This window comes from Oncorhynchus kisutch, linkage group LG9 (assembly GCF_002021735.2).
Source record: "Oncorhynchus kisutch isolate 150728-3 linkage group LG9, Okis_V2, whole genome shotgun sequence".
Lineage (NCBI taxonomy): Eukaryota > Metazoa > Chordata > Actinopteri > Salmoniformes > Salmonidae > Oncorhynchus > Oncorhynchus kisutch.
The window spans coordinates 12,188,871-12,205,843 of record NC_034182.2 but is presented as its reverse complement, the minus strand read 5'-3'; the positions used below and the strand labels follow the sequence as shown (position 1 = coordinate 12,205,843).

General features: G+C 45.8%; 1 protein-coding gene across 2 annotated transcripts in view; it reads left to right on the top strand.

The window, feature by feature from the left end:
• Positions 1–16,973, top strand: part of LOC109896752 (metabotropic glutamate receptor 8) — a 217,558-nt gene that overhangs the window by 177,966 nt on the left and 22,619 nt on the right. For both annotated transcript variants that reach the window (XM_031831890.1, XM_031831891.1), the window contains exons 8-9: positions 10,538–10,677; positions 12,760–13,695. In XM_031831890.1, the coding sequence (XP_031687750.1) occupies positions 10,538–10,677; positions 12,760–13,695 (1,076 nt within the window). The remainder of the gene's footprint in view (positions 1–10,537; positions 10,678–12,759; positions 13,696–16,973) is intronic.

The following is a 16,973-nucleotide window of genomic DNA, read 5'->3' as shown; positions in this document are numbered from 1 at the left end:
TACACAGAGAAGCAGCATGTTGTGTTGGTATCGATTTCTGCCCCTCTGGAGTTCAACAGGAGGTTAATAGGAATGATACCAGAGGAGGAAATGTGTTTTTTAGCTGGGGACTGATCCCATGTTGTAGACTCATGTTGTTTTGTTTTGCTCAGCTACAGCCTCTTATAGCACATCATGTCTGGCATACAGTAGCGCGTTTAGGGCCGTTATTGGATAAAGTTATATATGTGTGTGTGTGTTCGTGAGCGAGCGAGAGACAGAAAGACGAGAGACTTTAAGTCAGTTGTATGTCAGCAGAACGCACTTTTATTCAAATCAAATCTTATTTATCACATGCTCCAAATACAACAGGTGTAGGCCTTATAGTGAAATGCTTACTTACAAGCCCTTAACCAACAATGCAGTAATAACTTTAATAATAATTATTATTAAAGAGCAGCAGTAAAATAACAATAGCGAGGCTATATACGGGGTGTACCGGTACAGAGTCAATGTGCGGGGGCACCGGTTAGTCGGGGTAATTGAGGATAATATGTACATGTAGGTAGAGTTATTAAAGTGACTATGCAGAGATAATAACAGAGTAGCAGCAGCTTAGAAGGGGGAGGGGTGCAAAAAAGTCTGGGTAGCCATTTGATTAAATATTCAGGAGTCTTATGACTTGGGGGTAGAAGCTGTTCAGAAGCCTCTTGGACCAAGACTTGGCGCTCCCGTACCGCTTGCCATGCGGTAGCAGAGAGAACAGTCTATGACTAGGGTCACATTCCTTGTTGTAGTTTAGTATGCAGCTCATCTGCACCCGTTAGGAGGGCATTGAGTCGGACCATCCACAGTGCCCTTGACATGGAGGGGGGGCCAGGGATCCATACCAATCAAATTCAACTTAGAGGAGCTGTGCTGATCCGATAGGCCACAATCCCCCTGCTTACCGACACAGGCGGAAAATCAATCCAGCGAGAGGAAGAGCCTAATTCAGTAGTGAGGCTTCAGAACAATCTAGGGAAAACACACACCAGGCGTGGAAATATCTCATGCAGACACACACACACACACACACACGCGCGCCGGTGCACTTATTAATGATCCTTCCCCACCGAACCCTGCCAGAGGATCTAACCTTTCTCAGCAGCATGAGATTGGACACTTGGATGACCCCTCCACTGACCCCCAGTGTGTGTGGATATCCCTCCTTCCCTACAGTGTTCAGGTGTTATCGATGTGCTCTCTGACTTCGACAGAAACTCATGCTGATGGAGAGAGCACCATCTTGCTCACACACTTCCTAGCTCTATCCCTCCCCCTCCTCCCCTCCCTCCTTCTCTCTGCCCCACTCCCTCTCTCCTTTATCTTCTCATTATCTCTCATTCTCCCTCTTTTTTCTCTCCTTTTCTCCCCTACTTCTCTCTCTCCATCTGTCCCTGCCTCCCTCCATCTCTCCACTTCTCCCCTCTCCCACCTATTTCTCTTGTTTCCCTCTCACACACACACCCAGACACACATGCACACCCAGATGGTGGTGCATTGCAGATCCAGGGGAACGAAGACAATAAGGAACAGTGCCTGTAGCTGCAATCACACGCTACACCGTGCAGACTGCATCTGATACCGGTTATTCTGTTCTGTTCAGCTTGAGTCTCTACACCCTCTATTGTCTCCACAGTCATCTAAAGGACATTCTTGATCTGTCCCAAATGGCACCCTATTCCCTATATAGGGCACTCCCTATAAAGTAGTGCACTATTAAGGGAATAGGGTGTCATTTAGGACGTGTGCTTTGTCACATGTCGAGCACTTACTTATTAAGCAGCCCACTTCAGACGTTGTGCTATCACTTGATTCTATCTAGAGGCCATTGGATGAGTTTGCATAGTTTTATTCATACGTGTAGGCATGCTGCAGATATTTTCTTTTTCTTATACCAAAAACATAATACATCAGATTCGGGTCAATGATGATGATGTTTTCCCTTTTGTGTAGCTCTTTTCTGTTTCTCTCTCCTTTTTTTGTCCTGGTCCATCACCAGTCATCACCATGGAGGGATTGACTCAGAATACAAGCAAGATATCAATCTCAACTCAGACCGAGTCCCTCTCTTATCTAGAACGTCCTATTCTGTTGTTGCCTACCAACAACATCCCCTCAAGTACTGTAAGTCATTGTGACGACGCTCTGTAAAGTAACACATTTAGGGACTATTATTGGCCGAGAAAATCTCATTTCAGTTGCTGTCGGGCTATTGTGACTCAGTTTTCAATGAGCAGCTGAAGTAAACACAGAGAAATAGCCACAACAAGTCTTTGTACACTTTGTAGGACAGATATCAAAAGACATCTTTATGTCTCAATCGGTCTCTCATGTGAAGGAAGTAACGTACAGCTGCAGCTTCCGAGGACCAGTGTGTCCCAACACTTCTGCTCTGATGAATACGATAGTCTAGGGCTACGTCCCAAATGGCACAATGTAGTGCACGAGGCCCTGGTCAAAAGTAGTGCACTATATAGGGAAGAGGGGTTCAATTTGGGACGCATCCTAGTGGTCCAGTTTATACACTGCCTCTAGAGTGTGTTACAGGAACTAGGCCTGTTACGAGGACATTACATGTGTCTAATGCAACCAACGTGGCCACACAGTGTTTGCAATTTTGTCATGTAGAAACTGATGCACCAGCCCTAACACCAGGTTCAGCAACTTACCTGTCTTGTAAACCAAGACTAAGGAGATGCTTGTGGACTACAGGAAAAGGAGGACCGGGCACGCCCCCATTCTCATCGACGTGGCTGTGGTGGAGCAGATTGAGAGCTTCAAGTTCCTTGGTGTCCACATCACCAACAAACTGTGTCCCGCCACCCACCAACCCCTCTTTTACGCTACTGCTACTCTCTGTTTATCATATACCCATAGTCACTTTAACCATATCTACATGTACATACTACCTCAATCAGCCCGACTAACCAGTATATAGCCTCACTACTTTATATAGCCTAGCAAATGTTATTTTAACTGTCTTTTTACTGTTGTTTATATTTCTTTACTTACCTATTGTTCATCTATTACCTTTTTGCACTGTTGGTTAGAGCCTGTAAGTAAGCATTTCACCGTGACAAATACATTTTGATTTGAATTGATTTGATATATCATCTCACTTGCGCTCAGATGGGCAGGATGGACATTTGTGAGGGTTGTCCTTAAAAACATGATCCAAAGTGCTAATTTCATGGCAGCACCGATGGGGATATTTAAGACCAACCAAAATCTGGTTTTAGCATTTTTGGCACAAATTTTGACAGCGGAAACGCAGCCTATCCAGCCGTAACGGAACCTGCCCATATGCGCATGGAACAAGAGCAGCCTAATGTGCTATTGGTGCCTGAATACTTCGTATTTAGAAACGTATATATATATTTTTTTAAATACCATTTTATTTTATTTGCCCGATGCAATCGCGAAGTAGTCAAGACTGTCGATAAAGGGTTTGGCTCCTGAGGCCGCTTGGAAAGGAGTAAAACAGTGAGCCGACATTCCCTGTTTATCTCTGCATCGTAGGCAGGCCCACATTATTTTAGCAATACAGGTCCTATTTTGGACGTGCGTGAAAGCCCCCTCCGCGATGTAGGCTACGTATCCATGTCCATCAAGAAACGGGAGATGAGAACCTCTGTGAATACCGGTGAACCATGTACAGTATTTAGAACGTATCTCTAGCCAGTAAAAAATTGCCTATTATCCATTTCGGATGTTTAAAAACCCAAGCCCTCCCTTAGGCCTACTGTAACAACGGGCTGGTTCAACAGCAGTATCTTTTTTTATCCTGACGATTTTATGACATCGTTACATTTACATTTATTTATTATTGAAATGATGGTGCCTGTAAGTGTGACATAGCCTATTTAAAACAGCCTGTTGTTTCGTTGTATTATTCGCTCTCTTTTTAAGCCTCACCATTAATGAATTGAATCTTGCTTATTGACAATGATTGGCATGCCCATTTTCAGTCATAATGCTATTGACAATAGGCCTAGCTCCTATATCAGTGTGAATGCTATTGAAGATATCCAATTAGAGCATTGAGGACTGCTTATAGGTTCAAGTTAACGTATTTAGCAAAGACGGGTCTACATTTGAACCGACCACGATTTAACCGGCTAACGATAACTGACTAACATTAGAATTGGAGTTGATTCCATGAAAGACACAACTTGAAGTAAGCACATATTTCGCCACGGAGCACGTTCTGATTGGCCAGTGAGGGGCCAAGCCTCGACACACCCCCACAGCCTGTTTATTCATCAAAACCCATCCCTTTCGAGCCAACGCCAGCAAGTGTGCCGATAATTTGTGATTAGTGAAAATAGCAAAAAAAAATCGGACACATCCCTGAGCCTATAGAGTTACCACCTGCTCTTAGATTTACCATTGCGCAAGGTTTGTTAAAACAGAGCCCAGAATGGTGTGACATGACGCATAGTGCCTCCCACAACCCAGGTCACCTCCATTGTCCTCCATTGTCCTCGGGCGGTCCAATGAATAGCTCGATAAGGTCTTCACTCTTCACCGTCAATGTTCATCTCTTCCCTTTTTTTTTATTCCTGAAAATATTTCCAAGGTCCCCTCCTTTTCAGTCTGATGAGAAACCTTAATTGTAGTTCCGTGCGTGGGAAGGAAGGAATAAAAACCCCTTTACAGCCTGTACTTTCACTTTCGCACCGGGGTTCAACTTTGACAGGATACATTCAACTAAAACTGCAAAACCTTTTAGAAAAATATATATATATATTTTTTTTAGACAATGGAACTTTTCAGAAAATCTCCCAAAAATCTCCAATGGATTTATTTAACCTCCGCACTTCCTTGTTATCTGTCAAATGAGTCATAGTGATACAGGCAGAGAGCTTTCATCCGTGTTCAGTGTTGAACACCAAGCCAATGCCGTCTCTATTGTTCCCAGCTATGCCTGCCTGTAGAGCGTGGTTGAATGGCACTGATGTGTCCTTATGATCCTTTATAAACTACCCTGTCCCCTGACAGTGTGGAGTGAGAGTCCCCCGGTTTAGCAAGGCAAGAAAACTCTACACAAAGGACTGCTACACTTCTACTTTAGAACACTGGTGAGGATATTGACTGTATTGATCCAACTACTAACCCTCATAGTAGTTCTATGTTCATTGGAAGTGAACATGCGCGGTGTAGTGTGTCTCAGTCGTAGCATCCTGTATAACAATATTTTATCCTCATCCACAAAAGCACCGGACGAAGGACATAGAACTCGGGCCGAGAAAGAGAACAATATCCACTCACTTTTTCCTACTATACCAAAACGTTATTTATTGAGCTAGTGCCAGCTTCTATATTTCGACCATATTGTGGTCTTGGTCGGGGCCACCCTACATGATGCTCTCCATTACCCTTCTATGGAGAAGGTAGAAGAGCCAAAACAATTGGGCCCTGACTCCGCGGAGTCAGTATGTGTGTGTGTGTGTGTGTGTGTGCGCGTAGAGCCGTGAGGGGAGGACACGGCCATGCTAGACCGAGCTATCTCATTACAGCTAATCTCCACAGGGGCCAGCTGCTCTAGCTCTGACTGCTCAGGACAAGATGGACGCCTTCTCTACGGGAACCAGTAAGGGCTTATTAACAAGGAATAACGGCTAGATGATGAACTTGAACCTAGCATGACAGCGATACAGATAGTTAGAGGGAGAAGAGAGATATACAGCACTGTGTGAGAGAGAGAGAGAAAGGCTCGCAGAAAGGACCCGCCAGTGCCCCTGCGTGTGTGCGCAGTCTACAGCCGTCCCCGCTCTCAACGTTAAAAGGGCAATCAATACCTGGAGATAAGTCCAATAAGCCGGAAATCTCAGACAGCTGTTTCGGCGACTTAAGACATCTCTCTCTGTCGGGCCGCCACACACCGAACACTTCCTCAGCCCAGGTGACCAGACGCTATCAGATCTTTTATTTTATATTTAACTAGGCAAGTCAGTTAAGAACAAATTCTTATTTTCAATGACGGCCTAGGAACAGTGGGTTAACTGCCTTGTTCAGGGGCAGAACAACAGATGTGTACCTTGTCAGCTCGGGGATTTGACCTTGCAACCTTTCAGTTACTAGTCCAACACTTTAACCACTAGGCTACCCTGCCATTGGATGATTAATAGAACGTTAAGCCAGTGGTGCGGTGTCGGCGGTGATTGTACGTACATGCATCATTTTATTCACTCTAATGCAGGTTAAAATGCTGGCATTAGACTAACTGACAACACCAGGTTTATGGACCTGCAGATCTCTCTCTCCTCTGCCACAGTCACACCGTAATGAAATCCATTAGGCCTTAGTGGAGACAAAGGAGTTTTTGAGGGAGTGTATCCGTCTGCCATGTTGGTTTGTAGAGAAATGCGGCATTGCCTCAAGAGCCTATGAGAGTTGTGTGTGTGTGTCTGCTAAAGTCGGTGAACAGAGGAGGTATATCTGCTATGGCAGCTGGTCTCTCTAGCCTCCTGGATACATGCTGCTGCCTTCTCTCTTTCATTATGCACACTAACAATCTCTCTCTCTCTCTCTCTCTCTCTCTCTCTCTCTCTCTCTCTCTCTCTCTCTCTCTCTCTCTCTCTCTCTCTCTCTCTCTGTGCTCTGTGCTCTGTGCTCTGTGCTCTGTGCTCTGTTCTGTTCTAAGGAAGATAATCAAAATAGTTTATTTTGAGAGGAAAGAGAGGAAGAGGAGAAGTCAAAAGGAACGGCAGGCTTTTGTCAATTTCAGATTGAGGGCCACTTAGTTTGGAGCCTCTCCAAAAAAAAGGTGTCTTCTTCAGCGAAACAGTGTCTAATAACTCTGTGATGAAATGTCTTCCCTTGGCCTAATGATTGTAGGGCTTAGAGAAGCAGTGGAAAGGAGGGTACTAAAGGTTTGGATGGCTTTGAAACTTGCCTTAGGCAGGCAAGAACCTCTAATGACCGACTAGGACAATGAAAAAAAGAAAAAAATTGGGAAATCTAAAGTACCCAAAGCATTCCGAGATCATGGGGCCAACACATCTTCGGGTTGACATGAGGACTCTTGTCACTACATCCATTATTTCATTAGCCAACTCACCCGCCCACCTCTAAGCTCCAATGGCTACACAGCCTCTGTGCTCCCTCCCACTGAGAAACACAACAAAAGGCTGGCTCCTACTTCTACATCCTGATAAACTATGTGTCACAGCTTTCTGGCAGTTTAATAATCATTATAATCAGCTGCCTTGTTGAGCCAAGAAGCACTAATCTCATTATAAACCCTGTGGATATTACCCCTCACCACATTAACTGCATGGAGACTGCTCCCCACATGGCGACTGCAGGGTGGACGGAGGGTTTAGGATACAGCAAAGAAAGGCTCCTGTATGCCAGAAGCATGTAAGTGATGGATCATGATCAAGTGAATTATTCGGCTAACGTGGATGTCTTATAGTAGAGAAGAGGAGGGGGGGGGGACAGAGGGCGATAAAGAAGAGATACATGGGAAGACGAGGGGGAGAGAGCTGTGAGATGATATTTTTTTTTACAGAAGAGAGATAAAGAACGAGAGAAGGAAGGAGGATCAACAGTAAATGTTTAGGAGGAGGGAGTTGAGTTATTACTATCGCACAGATGTCGAGTTTCCCTCATCTGCCAGGTAAAGCCTCCCCAGAGGAAACCGTTTAGTGTGGAATAGATGGGATGGAGGACGAATGGAGACGAAGGATGGAGAGAAGACATGTCCTCAATTCTGGGGGCCTGTGTGTGCCCGCTTTAGTGCTTTAATGCGTTTGTCTGTTTGTGTGTGTTCCTACGTGCGTGTACCTATGTGTGTGTGTTGTCTCCCCCATTAGCAGTATAGATGTATGGCCCACACTGCTGGGTGCTGGCAGACATTCCACTCAGCCACTCTCTCTCCTCCTCTCAGCTCCTTCCTCCATGTTATGTTTTATTCACCTGGGTTGCAGGGTGGTTTATACATCACTTCTATCAAAATACTCACTGTGTCACTCTGTTTCTGTTACGATTGGGAGTGGGGAGACTTTTGAGGCCTGTAATGGTCGTTCAGCCACAACGCTCTCTCCTTTCCTGTATTCTCCCCCATCAGAGCTTTTGCCCAGCCTAAAACTCTCTCTCTCTCTCTCTCTGGGATCCACAGGGAAGAGCTGTTGGCAGGGTATGCAGTGTTTATCTCAGATTAGGCGAATGTTGCCTGCAGATACTGATCTTTCTCCCCTTAATGGTTTTGGTTTAGGATTAGGGGAGAGTAAACAGATCCTAGACCTGTGCCTTGTAACTGTATCTTCAGAGGTTTGTCCCCCTGCCTTTTAGTAGGAGTATAACTTGCCTAGAATCCATTCTCTCTACCCACAAACTGCACAGCAGAAAGCCCAACCTCATCTCAGACCAAACACAATGAACATAACCTGATCTCCTCTGAATGGAGGGAATCAGGTTCAAGCAACAGTCTTCCATCTGAAATACCCTACTTCCTACTTGGTCTCATCTCACCATCGCCCACCACTAGCTGAAGACCTGTGTGTCGATTAAAGGGCCTCTAACCCCATTCTCCTTTTGGGGATGATAGGGTGCATGTGTCTGGTCATGTGAGATGTGCTGAAAAGACCAATGAGGGTGAAGTCGATGAACAGACTTTGTTGTGCTGGTAGGCTCGTCCAGTTCAGTGGTTGTTAGGGCATACCCACTGAGGGGTGAGTTTGAGGTTTGTCGTATTTGTTTGTGTGTGTGTGTGTGTGTGTATGCTGTGGTAAAGAAGGTTAAATGTGGTTGCTTACACTGACACAGTGAAGGTCATGGTTAACGATGCAGACTAGTGTGAAATTTAAATGTCGATATCTCCATGTTGCTACTTTCAGAAATGGCGGAGGAACCATGCTTCACTGACTTGTAATGCTGTTTTCGAATTGCCCTTATAAGGGACATACTGAACAATTATCTTAGTCAGCTTGCTTGTGTCCAGTAATTGTCATCAGGAGTAGCTAATATTGCTTGGGACAGGCTGTTTCCGGAGATGACGTGAGTGTGCAGATGTGTTGCTGTGTTGCTGTGTGTCTATGCGCCTTTGCTTGCATGTAAGTGTATGTGTGTGTCTGTGCGTGCGTGTGTACGTTTGTGCATGCGTGCGTGTGCAACTTGCATCAGTGGTGTCTGCAGAATCGGCCTCATTGGTTGGGCAGGGAACAGTGAGCGGTATTGGGCCGTATATTAACCCCAATTTGACAGGCAGAAATCATTTCCTGAGGCTGTGCCATGATTCATTTCCACACTGAGACGGAGCCCGCTCCCATTTGCAATGCATGTTGCCCCCGCTGTGCAAAGCGAGGGATGCACGGAGAAGAGGAAGAGAAGAAGTTGTGCCCACTCACTGAGAGTATCAGTGTCAACCAGAGGGCTATCTTACTGGACTCATGTGCTTGTGTGTGTGTGTGTGGGTTGCTGCATCTCACATAGCACCCTTCTCCCTATGTAGTGCACTACTTTGGACCAAAGCACAGTGACGCCTAGTGTAGTCCTGATTTTATAGGGAGCTGTGTTGCACTACAAGCCATTCCAACTTTTAGCCTGGGTGCCAGATTTCAACTTATTGTTGTTTCATTTTCTGGTCATAAATTCTGTCAAAGACAGAAACTAGACAAATGAGTCAACAACCAGTCTGGACACTTCTCTATCTGTACTAATGATGTAAGGCAGGAGGAGACAGACGAACAGATAGGCAGACAGGGGCGAGCGGCGGCGTCTAGTGTCTTTGGGTTGTGGCAGGCAGGGCTGTGTGTGTGTCTGTGTGTGTGAGTAGCGTCAGGCCGGGCGGCTGTGTGGAGGCAGATTAAAGATAGAGAGATAATGGGCTACCCAGAGTCCGCTGGAAATCTTCTCATTCATTACCGCTTGGGGATATACAGACAGAGAGAGAGGGAGAGAGAAAATACAGATATGATAGATCCACCGTTGCCATGACGTACAGCTTTCTGTAGGAATGTCAGTAATGCACACCTCTTTTAAGATTGATATTTGTAATTATGTTACTGCTTTGATGGGCCAGATTCTCCACCCGCGCTGCTGCCACACTGAAATATTGGGATTTCAAAGCTTCATAGTAGGAGAGAGAACCAGAGAGAGAAAGGGAGAGGGAGAGGCTGTTTGCACTTACACACACACACTCATACACACACTCATACACACACTCATACACACACTCATACACACACGCACACACACACACGCTCGCACACACAGACACATGCACACACAGACACACGCACACTTTCTGCTAAATTAATATTTGTGATACCTGAGCCACTCCTTAGGGTGACACGTAGACCCGAGACTACTGAATGAACTTCGGAAATGATTCCCACTTTGTAACAAACAGACCTTAAACCATAGTTAAAACCTACAGTGGGTAATACCCAAGCATGTGTAATTATAGTTAAGGTGTATAAGTTAGTCCAAAAATAATTTGTGTTGGACCAAATTGTATGTTGGTGTGAAAATGCAGAACTCATTTCCCACCATCTGTGTCTTCCAGGAAGTGCCGGTACTCCAGTGGTGTTCAATGAGAACGGCGACGCCCCCGGACGTTACGACATCTTCCAGTACCAGAGCACCAAACGCTCTACCAGAGAGTACAAGGTCATAGGCACCTGGACCAACAAACTACACCTGAATGTGAGACTAACATAATAGCAATATCTATCTTTTGTGATCTAGTGTTGTCATAAAGTGTCACATTCAGAGGCATTTTTGCATAGCCTGGTCCCGGCTCTGTTTGTGCCGTCATGTCAACATGTTTGGCATGACAATGACCGACAAACGACTTGACATTATAGCACAAACAGCTCTGAAATCAGGGACATTTCATAGATGTCAGCATTAATCCAGTCTTGAAACTTCAGATTTGCATTATCATCTAAAACGTTTTTTCGTGTCATGTTTGGGTCCCCATCTCTTCCCAGTGTTTTTTGTCCTATGATCTTCTGGGTAGTATGTGTTCCTGCATGCATACAGTTACTGCTCAGTGCTTGACTTTCAATGGGCAGCTACTTGTTATTCAGCTGTTACTGATTGGAATACACACACACACACACACACACACACACACACACTTTCTGCATTATTAATATGTGTGACCTGAGCCTGGCTCGTTAGGTTGAAGAGAGAGAGAGGGAGGGGAGGAGAGGGAGGGAGGGATAGAGCTAGGAAGTGTGTGAGCAGGTCGGTGCTCTCTCCATCCGCATGAGTTTCTGTTGGAGACAGAGAGAGTCGATAACACCTGAACACTGGAGGGAGGGATACACACACACACACACACACACACACACACATACATTCAGGCCACAGTAGGAGAGATGACGGGGCTTATAGCTTAATGACTCTGCATGCCTGTCTGAGATACACAGCCTTGGTAAACGAGCAGCGTGTTCACACACAGTTGGGCTGTACGGTTGGGCTGTACTCTCTGAGGTATCTTAAAACCATCTGCTCTGGTCGTACATGCGTGCGTGCGTGTGTCTGTGTGTGTGTGGAGAGCAGTCAGGCAGCACACATATATAGCTGGACACCTACATATACTCAAGATCTATCTGACTTTCCTTACTTAATGCTTACCTGCACGTATCATACACAAAAGTACAGTATAAGTGGATAAGTTCGGACTGTAGAAGCTATATTGGCTGGACTCTGAAGACTTGGAGACTTGGAAGTTAGGCACAAATGCTGATCTTCGTTGTCTATTTACCTAGGCTGGAGACTGGGAGGCAGCAACAGCATACTATTCCCTCTCGGCTGGCTGCTGAGAACTAGAGCCAGAATATCCCCATTCCATATATATTTTAGTTTCACCTTAACAGTGTTTTGAATTCAAAGTTACTAATAAGTATCCAAATAATTGAAAAAGGATCCACCCAAGTAGGGGAAGTTTCTTCTCGGGGTAAATCTCTTCCCTTAGGACCAGTTGTGCCGTTGGACATTCTTTTCTTTCATGACATGCTCATAATTAATCAGACCTAAATTATTTTTTCAGCAGGTTATAATTATCAATTCTACCCCAAAAAGGGTTCACGGCCAGACTTAAATGTGTTTTTGAGCGTTCATATTTCAAGCATGGCCGGCTATCGCTTTACCACAAAAAAAAAACAACAGGAAGTGATAATAGCACTAAAGGGAAATAAAACACCAAACTAAAACAACACAGGTTTCATTTCTCCTCTGATGACTCAGTAGTTTGACCCAATATTAGTCATTTAATCTAGTTCTAGATTTCTCCTCTCAGCAGAATCCCCAGCCAACCACTTTCCTCTAGTTCTGCTGGATCAGTACTTTGTGTGCCTGTTCAGAGATAGAGAGAGGAGCTCTGTTCCCATCACTCTGGGCTGTGTTTTAAACAGATTAATACACACATACTGCATCAGACTGATGCAGATGGCCAATTTGTGCCATCTCTGATTACACCAGTTTAATTTCTATTATATTTATGCCTAGCAGGCAGCACAAGGGAAATGATAAGAAGTTCTTCTTTGGCTAATTACTTTGTGAGTTGCCCTTTGGGAAATGTTCATGCAGGTACAAACAGTTTAACAACGGTAGGCTTTGAAGATAGCTGTTACACAGTCAGAACTATTCTAGTCAGAACATTCCTTAGCCAGAAACAGTCTAGAATCACAGCCATTCCAGAACCAAAACCATTATTGAGTCCCAACCTATCTGCCCTCTGATTGGTCTCTCCTCTCTCCTGTGACCTTATGACTCCAGGTAGAGGCCATGCAGTGGCGGGCAGGCGACCCGTCCCTTCCGGCGTCTGTGTGCAGCGTGCCCTGCCGGATGGGTGAGAGGAAGAAGATTGTGAAGGGCGTGCCGTGCTGCTGGCACTGCGAGCGCTGCGAGGGCTATCACTTCCAGGCCAACGAGTTCAGCTGTGAACTGTGCCCCTACGAACAGCGCCCCGACGCCAACCGAACGGGCTGCCAGAACATCCCCATCATCAAGCTGGAGTGGCACTCGCCCTGGGCCGTCATTCCCGTCTTCATCTCAATGCTAGGCATCATCACCACCACCTTCGTTATCGTCACCTTCGTCCGCTACAACGAAACGCCCATCGTCAGGGCTTCCGGCCGTGAGATGAGCTACGTGCTGTTGACAGGCATTTTCCTGTGTTATGCAATCACCTTCCTGATGATCGCCGCGCCCGACGTGGGCGTGTGTTCGTTCCGGAGGATCTTTCTGGGTCTGGGGATGTGCTTCAGCTACGCGGCCCTCCTCACCAAGACCAACCGTATCCACCGCATCTTCGAGCAGGGGAAGAAGTCCGTCAGCGCTCCCCGGTTCATCTCCCCGGCCTCCCAGCTGGTCATCACCTTCTCCCTGATCTCGGTGCAGCTCCTGGGGGTGTTTGTGTGGTTCGCCGTGGACCCGCCGCACACCTTCGTGGACTACGGCGAGCAGCGAACCCAGGACCCGGCAGCGGCTCGCGGCGTGCTGAAGTGCGACATCTCCGACCTGTCCCTGATCTGCTCCTTAGGCTACTCCATCCTTCTGATGGTCACATGCACTGTTTACGCCATCAAGACCAGGGGAGTGCCGGAGACCTTCAATGAGGCCAAGCCAATTGGATTTACCATGTACACTACCTGCATAATCTGGCTGGCGTTTATCCCCATCTTCTTCGGGACGGCACAGTCTGCGGAGAGGGTGAGTGGAACAGATTTTATAACGGTAAACACACAAACATGCAGAAAAGCTGTGTGTTTCTAATGAATGGTTTATTTTCCAACAGTCAGATAGTGATTTAGAATGGAGCTATGAGATATAGTAATAGCTTAACTCTAAAACCGCACCTCCCCATGTGAATAAGACTGGATTTTCTGTCTGAGTGACTAGAGCCTATACATGGCTTACGCTCTCTCTCTCTCTTACTCTCTCTCTTACTCTCTCTCTCTTACTCTCTCTCTCTCTCTCTCTCTCTTACTCACTCTCTCTCTCTCACTCACTCTCTCTCTCTCTCTCACTCTCTCTTTCTCTCTCTTTCTCTCTCTTTCTCTCTCTTACTCTCTCTCTTACTCTCTCTCTTACTCTCTCTCTTACTCTCTCTCTTACTCTCTCTCTTACTCTCTCTCTTACTCTCTCTTTCTCTCTATCACTCTTTGTGTCGGTGTGGGTGTGTCAGACTTGACAGACTTGAGAACATTGCCTTTCCTCTTGCCTCGGCTCTAGGCGGTAGATTAGCAGGGTATATTCAGCCCAGCAGGGCTCTGGGAAGCTTGAGAAAACAGAAGGTAGTACCTCTGTATAACCTCTGACCTGCTGTGTGCTGGAGGTCAGGTTTGTGCCAGCTGCACTTGGAGAATGGTACTTCCAGGTCATTTGAAAAGCTTTTCTGCACAGTGGAATTTCAGTGAATGTTCCACTGCTGTTTGGCAAAGGGTATATTTCAGATGCGACTCTCCACAACGTTAGAGACGGAGGGGAAATAGCTGGGACACTGTAAAACATTAAATACCCACAGGAGAGGAAAAGAGGTTGGAGATGAGAAGAGGTCCTCATTAAAGCTCATCGCTGAGTCACACCATCACCCGTTTACTGCATTATTTTAGTTCTCTTTCCTCTGTTGCCAGGCAGCTGACACACACTTGTATGGATGCCCCAATTAGGCCTGTAAACAAATGCTGTGTCGAGGTGAGCGTTCAGCTCCACAATGATTCTGGTTGGCAAACTTTGTTTGCACTAATGTTACTGGTAGAAACACACACATCCCTCTCAGTAACGGTTACAGAAACGTTTTTACTTGCTACGATTGTGACGTGTTGTGGTTTATCTTCCTTAGATGAATGCACCGGCTGTGAATAAACTCGGCAAAAAAAAGAAACGTCCTCTCACTGCCAACTGCGTTCATTTTCAGCAAACTTAACATGTGTAAATATTTGTATGGACATAACAAGATTCAACAACTGGGACACAAACTGAACAAGTTCCACAGACATGTGACTCACAGAAATGGAATAATGTGTCCCTGAACAAAGGGTGGGGTGGGTCAAAATCAAAAGTAACAGTCAGTATCTGGTGTGGCATTAAGTACTGCAGTGCATCTCCTCCTCATGGACTGCACCAGATTTGCCAGTTCTTGCTGTGAGATCTCTTCCACCAAGGCACCTGCAAGTTCCTGGACATTTCTGGGGGGGATGGCCCTTGCCCTCACCCTCCGATCCAACAGGTCCCAGAAGTGCTCAATGGGATTGAGATCCGGGCTCTTCTCTGGCCATGGCAGAACACTGACATTCCTGTCTTTCAGGAAATCACGCACAGAACGAGCAGTATGGCTGGTGGCATTGTGATGCTGGAGGGTCATGTCAGGATGAGCCTGCAGGAAGAGTACCACATGATGGAGGAGGATGTCTTCCCTGTAAAGCACAGCGTTGAGGTTGCCTGCAATGGCAACAAGCTCAGTCCGATGTTGCTGAGCTTGTGACACACCGCCCCAGACCATGACGGACCCTCCACCTCCAAATCGATCCCGCTCCAGAGTACAGGCCTCGGTGTAACGGTCATTCCTTCGACGATAAATGCGAATCTGACCATCACCCCTGGTGAGACAAAATCGCGACTCAGTTTTTGCCAGTCCTGTCTGGTCCAGCGACAGTGGGTTTGTGCCCATAGGCGACGTTGTTACTGGTGATGTCTGGTGAGGACCTGCCTTACAACAGGCCTACAAGCCCTCGGTCCAGCCTCTCTCAGCCTATTGCGGACAGTCTGAGCACTGATGGAGGGTTTGTGCGTTTCTGGTGTAATTTGGGCAGTTGTTGTTGCCATCCTGTTCGGATGTACCGATCCTGTGCAGGTGTTGTTACACGTGGTCTGCCACTGCGAGGACGATCAGCTGTCCTTCCTGTCTCCCTGTAGCGCTGTCTTAGTCATCTCACAGTACAGACATTGCAATTTATTGCCCTGGCCACATCTGTAGTCCTCATGCCTCCTTGCAGCATGCCTAATGCACGTTCACACAGATGAGCAGGGACCCTGGGCATCTTTCTTTTGGTGTTTTTCAGAGTCAGTAGGAAGGCCTCTTTATTGTCCTAATTTTTCATAACTGTGACCTTAATTGCCTACCGTCTGTAAGCTGTTAGTGTCTTAACGACAGTTCCACAGGTGCATGTTCATGAATTATTTATGGTTCATTGAACAAGCATGGTAAACAGTGTTTAAACCTTTTAAAATGAAGATTTGTGAAGTTATTTGGATTTTTACAAATGATCTTTTTGCTGAGTTTAGTAAGTCACCCAGGATAAGAGTGTCTGCTAAATTACCAAATGTATTTGTGAAAATTAACATTCCAAAATAATACACTGGGTATTAATTATTGGCTTTATTTTGGGGCGGAGATCATTTAAATAATTCTCAGCATGCTTTGCAATTGTTAGTTTTACATATACGTACATTTATATTTAGTTCAGTTAGCAGATGCTCTTATCACACCATAGTGTCATCAGACTTCTGATACCAATGTAGGGTGAAAGGTCGGCCACAAAATGGTGAACAGCTATAAAGTCTTTTGTTTTTTCAAAATACAGCCCTGGAAGGTATCTTGTTACAAAATACATTGGAGTGTACTCAGAAGTAATTGAAATACATATTTCAAATACATGTAACAGAAATACTGGCCATCTCTGCACACACACACACACACACACACACACACACACACACTGCATAAGTGATTTGGTGTGTGAAGGTGTGGATGTGACGCCGGGAAGAATAAGAGCTAAACAGAGCTTCAACAACTAGTGTCAGAGCTGTGATTCTGCTCATCACTTCCATGTCACTGTGCTGTGGGATATGATGACAGAGGAAGGCTGGTCAACATTTGAATCAAATTAGGGAATTGATTTGTGCATTTTGACATGTAGAAATGTCGGGACACACAGAAAGCATGAGAACAAATTGGGTTTTGTCTCTTCAATGAGTGAACGTGAAGA